At 38.2% G+C, this 6,624-nt stretch overlaps 1 protein-coding gene across 9 annotated transcripts in view; it reads right to left on the bottom strand.

Annotated features, from left to right (window-relative positions):
• Positions 1-461: 461 nt before the first annotated feature.
• Positions 462-6,624, bottom strand: part of EMCN (endomucin) — a 431,382-nt gene continuing 425,219 nt past the window's right edge. For all 9 annotated transcript variants that reach the window (XM_063918475.1, XM_063918528.1, XM_063918500.1 and 6 more), the window contains one exon: positions 462-1,531. In XM_063918475.1, coding sequence (XP_063774545.1) covers positions 1,485-1,531 — 47 coding nt within the window. In that variant the 3' untranslated portion in view covers positions 462-1,484. The remainder of the gene's footprint in view (positions 1,532-6,624) is intronic.

Genomic DNA, 6,624 nt, shown 5'->3' with positions numbered 1-6,624 from the left:
CCGCAGACACGTCAGCTTATCAGGAATCTTCCTGGTGAGCCCTATGGCCAATCCGTCCCTGCTGCTGCTACACATACATGACCAGACAGTCCTTTGTGTGCTCCGCTCCATCTATGCGGTCTGCTAGTGTAACTGTGAGTTCAGCTGTGCAATCTGCCCACTGCAATAAACCCAAGTTCTTCTTTAAGTTTCACTACCTGGCTTTCCTCAAATACTTCTTCCCCTGGTGTCTACTACACTGCGCAAAAGTGAAAATGTTTCTGATGTGAAAATAGCTACTTTTAATTGAATTCAGCATGCAAAGAATGAATATGACATTTAAAACTCTCAGCTCTCAGTTCTGATGTGTAGCCCATTTATGATAATGATGATGATGACGAAGGGGTATTTTGTTAAATACTAGGGAATTTTAGCTTCCAGAGAAAACATAAGTTGGCAAATCTAAATACAGGAATGCTGAGTCATTGTAGGACAAGTTTTATTTATCAAGTGACGGTTATGATGAGTGAGGTTCCATGAATTTGTTTGAGATTTGTGGTTATAATACAATAATACATAAAGAGCCAGGAAGCCATGTAAAATAAATGTGTTAGCTTTGTGGACAATTTTTGTTATGTGTGTGGTGATGTGACATTTTCCATCCAGAAAAGCCAAATGACTCCACTTGTGAAGACAGCCTACTATACTGTACTTCAGCCGAGTCTTTAAAGTTAATGAGAATATCATTGAGTAATGAATACTCAAGATTTTTCCATGTACCTGGTTCCATATTACATACATTTGTACAAAGTGCAGTGTACTGTATCCCCACAATATGTAACTTTAACATTATCACTAAACCTCTGAAAAGCAACATTTTATGCAAGGTGTCATGGTGTGGGGTTTGTGTGGCCCTGAACCTGGTTCCAAAGTTGACAATTGCTGCCCCATATATCCTTTTATCCCAGAACTCCCTTTGGCCCATTCCAGCCATATTAAAAACTGTATATTTTATATGTCATGCTAATTTTTTTTTTTACGGAAGATAATGTAAACATTGCAATCATTAGCAATCAGTAGTGTGGAAGCAGCATACAGAATGAGTCTGTCAATTACGAGTATTGCATGTTGTCTTTTCTTAGTCAAACATTTGTTTATTGTTAAATACATCCCCATATTTACCTACCCCAAAGATAACTCAACATAATTAAAAGTAATTTATCATTTGTAATGTTGGGCAACATACTGTATTGACAAAGGATAATGCAATTACAGAGTAAAATGAATCAAATACAATTTAGAAAAATGTTTCAAAATATGAAATAACTTTACTCAATTTTTTTTTTTTTAAAAGCATTATATTTTAGGTTTTCATCTGTCCTGCAATGCACAAATACTGCAAATGTTTTCATCCGTGTCATACAAATGAAATTCCGGTTAATTTAAAATTATAGCACTGAAACAGAGTTTTGCTTAAACTTTTGTAGTCACTTGGGAACCAGCCTTCAACATTCAACAAATTCCATTTGGTTTGAAGACATCCTTTTTGCATCTATTACAATACAAAACAGAGCAAATTAGGCAACAGTATTTATAATCGGTCACTCGCATCAGTCATCATGAACTGCAATAAATAGAAATGGTCATATGCATTATGGGAGTAAAGCGACTCATGTCTCAGAAAACCATTGGGGTATTTGTGGCTTAATTTTTATGTGTCAGTGTTTAGGAGGACAGTTTAAATGTTTTATTAAATCTAATGTTGAGATGATAGTTCACATTAACGTGAAAAACTGTTCATGAAATTCACCTAGTATTTTACCATGGTAATCTATATTGCTGCATGCCACTCACCACATACCCAGACTACCAACTTATCTATTTAATAAATAATTTGCAAAAAGTTGAACTGTCCTTTGTTCCCCACATTCAATCTGTCTTAAAATCATGTTACATACATCTAAGAAACATATCCAAAATACAACCATATATTGCACAAGACACAGCAAAAACTCGAATCCATGCTCTTATTATCTCCCGCATTGATTATTGCAATAGATTTCTTACTAGTATTACCAAAAAGACTCTCACCACTACAATCCATGCTGAATGCAGCTGTGACACTAATCTTCCTCGCTAGATGTTCATTGTCTGCAGATCTACTCTGTCAGTCCCTCCATTGGTTACCTGTATTCTACCATATTCAATATAAAATACTTTTACTCACATACAAGGCCATTAACCAAACAGGATATAGTTATGTGACCGGCGGTCACAATACCGACGGCTACATCCCGCCCAATCTAAATCCCGATACCCATAGAATGGGAATAGAACCTGTGGCGCCACTGAGCCCACAGCGTGGCAAGCGCAGCGAGCCCGCCTGGTGCTTTGTTGTTCTTTCCCCCCCAGCTAGTATTCTACTCCATGGGATCCCGGCATCGGTATGGTGACCGGTGGGATCCCAAAGGCCAGTCACCCATACCCAACCAAATTTCACCAACGTACATCTCTTCACTTATCTCCAAATATTTCCCAACCCGACCTCTTCGCTTTTCACAGTATCTATGTCCCATTCACTATTGCAGGACTTTCTTCGGGTTGTACCCACTCTGTGGAATGCCCTCCCATGCACAATAAGACTCTCCTCTAGTCTCCAAACTTCTCCAGGCAAGCTTTTTCAATTTGGACTACAGTACTAAGTGGTGTGCCTCAAGGCTCGGTACTAGGACCGCTATTGTTCAACATTTTCATTAACAACCTAACAAAAGGTCTAGAGAGCATGGTGTCAATTTTTGCAGATGATACCAAATTGTGTAAGGCTATAAATACGGAGGAGGATGCTGAGTCGCTTCAGAACGACTTAGTTAAATTAGAAGCAGGGGCAGCCAAATGGAGAATGCGCTTTAATACAGACAAGTGTAAGGTAATGCACTGTAGTAGCAAGAACAAAAATAACAACTACATACTAAATGGGGTAAAATTAGGGGATTCTGTACTGGAAAAGGACTTAGGTGTTCACATAGATAGCAAACTAAGCAGCAGTACCCAAAGTAGGAGTGCAGCAAAGAAGGCTAATAAGATATTAGCATGCATAAAACGGGGAATTGATGCAAGGGATGAGAGTGTTATACTCCCATTATATAAATCACTAGTGAGGCCACACCTTGAATACTGTGTACAATTCTGGGCACCATACTACAAAAAGGATATCCTGGAGCTTGAACAGGTTCAGAGGCGGACAACCAAACTAATTAAGGAATGGAGACGCTGGAATACGAGGAAAGGCTTGCAAGACTAGGCATGTTTACACTGGAAAAGAGGAGACTGAGAGGGGACATGATCAACATCTACAAATATATAAGGGGACAATACACAGAGCTTGTGCGGGACCTGTTTTTGGTTAGATCAACACAGAAGACTCGGGGACACTCGCTTAGGTTAGAGGAGAGGAGATTCCGCACATCACGGCGCAAAGGCTTTTTCACGGTAAGGACAATACGTGTTTGGAATTCCCTGCCTGAGGTAGTTGTAATGGCGGACTCAGTCAACACCTTTAAGAATGGGTTAGATAAATTCCTAATGAATAAGGATATCCAGGGTTATGGTGCATAATCACGCACTATAGTTACTACAAAAAGAGGGATAGAACGCAACGGCTGGCATCGGCATCAGTCAAAACTTTAGACCAAATAAACCTGCTTAGGAGACCACAAATAGGTTGAACTCGATGGACAAAGTGTCTTTTTTCAACTTCAGATACTATGTATGTTATCAAATTCCAAAACCGCTCACATAACCTTAATAAGCTTTCCTATCCAATTATATCCACACATAACCTCACATGACCTCTCTTTCTTCACTTTTCCATCCTCTTGACTCCTGGCCAACACTGACGTGTGACTAAGAACCTTTGCAAACTGACTGGACCATTATGCAATAGTTAGCACCTACCCTTGTGTATCAATGCCTATTTCAGTACAGATTGTGAGCTTGCCTTCCTACCTCTATGACTGTTTGCTATTACCCGGTTTTGTTTTATCACTGTTGTTTCCAATTATAAAGTGCAATGGAATTTGCTGTGTTATATAAGAAACTGTTAATAAATAATAATTAAAAGAAAGTGCATTCCCAAAAATAAAGTGCATGTCCATTAATAGCATCATATAGGAGACGAGGCAACATCAATAACCAGAACAAATAGAAGTACTGTACTTATCATAGTGTCAGGGCAATAGAGCTGCATATCAGAATGCCAGTCATCCTTCTATAGCAGTGACTACTGTTTTGATGTTAGCAAGACACCTTAATGATAAGCTCATGATATGCTATTTTTGGATATGCACTTTCTTCACATTTGCGGAAATGATTTATTGATGCTTTATAAATAAGTTCTTTTTGCATTGGATGTTCTGGCTCTTTTTGTTCTTTTGACATACAATTATATATGCCGGAAGCTCTGTTTGCAAAACCAATTGATGTGTGATGCTGGTCTCATGCTGAACTATGTGGGGGATATGTACTAAGACTTAGAGAGTGATAAAGTGGAGAGAGATAAAGTACCAGCCTAGCAGCTTTTAACTTCCATGCTACAGGCTCTTTTTGAACAATACATTTGTGAATAAACTATACCAAACATTGAAAAAGTAAAAAAATAAAAAATATTATAGGAGCATCAAGTCACCATCAGTTTCACCACATCTGTATAACTTCTCACCTTCAGTCGATTGGATAAATGGGGAAAGAAACAATTGGAAAGCGTTTAAGCTTTTAACCTTGAAATGATTGGTGAGAAATGCCAATAAATGAAATGCAATATGTAGCATAGAATGGGTATGTACTGTAGTGCAGTATTACATTATTTTAAATTTAGCATTTTACTAAACAACTTGCATTGATTGGCAAGATTAGGAATAAACCTGCAGCGTCACCTTTTGACAAATCAAGATATACAGCACCAGGGTATTACTTACTGGCTACACAGTAGGACGGAATTGAAACAGAACAGGAAAAATATTCTGCCACCCGAATATTGTTAAAAATGAATAAGATCCTTGTCCAAGATAAATAAAATGCAAACACACTTTCCAAATGATGTAATTGAAAAACACAGAGCAAAATGTATAACAATTTAAAAACAAATGTCAAAATATCTTCATCTTGGAGTCAATATCCTCAAACATCTTTCTGGATCTGATTTTGCCCACAATAATCAAAATTAAAAGACAGAGTGCATCTTAATGTTGAGTGTGTGTTTTTATGTACTAGGGATTTAGAGTTTGCCCCATCTAGTTAATGATTTGGGTGATGTGCTAGCAGTTGTCCCCTTCTCTAGGCTTTGTGTATTATTTGCTGCAGACTTGCAGTTGGCCCCCATTTAAGACTATCTTGGTTGGAGCTGATGGTGCCCTGGCATGTAGGGACATTCTTTAGTCACCCCCATAAAACTTTTCTCTATAAACAAATACACAAATGAAGCTGACCATATTCCTTGCCAAATTAGATCCATTGTCTTTAATTTAAGTAGCATTTAATTTTTATGAATGTAACCTGACATAAGCCAATAGAGAGTTTAATAAGATTATTACTTTACCTACAGATCTATGAGAGAGCAGACAACAAATATTCTCTATGAGAAGGCAACAAATATTATACATGGAAATGGTTCAAAGTTGTGCCAAAACATTTCTCATGCACAGTACTTGATAAGTGGGAACTGGAAACAAAAATCACAAACATGTCGGATGGAATGTTCACAACAGCAAAGTATTTCAGGAGATGGGTGATCTAATCTCATGGAAAGCAGTCATATGTACACTTTGATTATGTTAATGTAACATGGCTGTATGTAGCAGGGCAGTGTGATGCAAGAATGTTTATGGAGACAATCAAGAAGCCACTATCTGAGAGTAGAGCTGGCCACATAAACAAGAGGAGCCAATTCTCCAACCTGAGACTTGCCTATTATCCAATAAAAAAAAAAAATCAGATTAAGGTATCTATTTACTAAACCTAGTATGGAGATAAAGTAGACGGAGGTAAAGAACCTGCCAATCAACTCCTAACAGTCATGTCACAGGCTAGGTTTGAAAAATGACATTTAGAAGCTGATTGGCTGGTACTTTATCTCCGTCCACTTTATCTTCAAACACGGCTTAGTAAATAGGCCCTTAAGTGTCTGCATCATTTCCAGCATTATTGGATGTTATTAGTGTGGCTAGAGATATATCCCAGGGATGTAGTCAAAAGGTTGACAATAAACATGTTGACATAAGGATTAGGCTGTGGCAGGGGGTTAGGGTTAGGAACTAGAAGAATGATTAAGACTATGTGTAGGAACAGGGGAAAAAGACTTACCAAAATGCTTAAAGACCGCAAGTCTTACCTGGAAGTGGCAGTTACATGACCGCAGGACCCAATAGATGCTGCTGGAGCCTCCAAGAGAACGTAAGTCACTGCTGGGCCACCAGGCTGAAATGTCGACATTCTAACATATTGGCATTCATGCTGGGATGTAATGAAGTCCAAGTTCAGTGGTCGTGTGGGATGATGGCCGAAGTCAAACATTTTTTTAAAGGGGCAATCATGTACAAGGCTAACCCAAAAAGATAAATAAATAAAAGAAGGTGGGATCTGGTGGAAAAT

The sequence above is a fragment of the Pseudophryne corroboree genome, chromosome 1 (assembly GCF_028390025.1).
Source record: "Pseudophryne corroboree isolate aPseCor3 chromosome 1, aPseCor3.hap2, whole genome shotgun sequence".
NCBI lineage: Eukaryota > Metazoa > Chordata > Amphibia > Anura > Myobatrachidae > Pseudophryne > Pseudophryne corroboree.
Note: the sequence above shows the minus strand (reverse complement) of the source record. Positions and strands in the feature narration are given on the sequence as shown.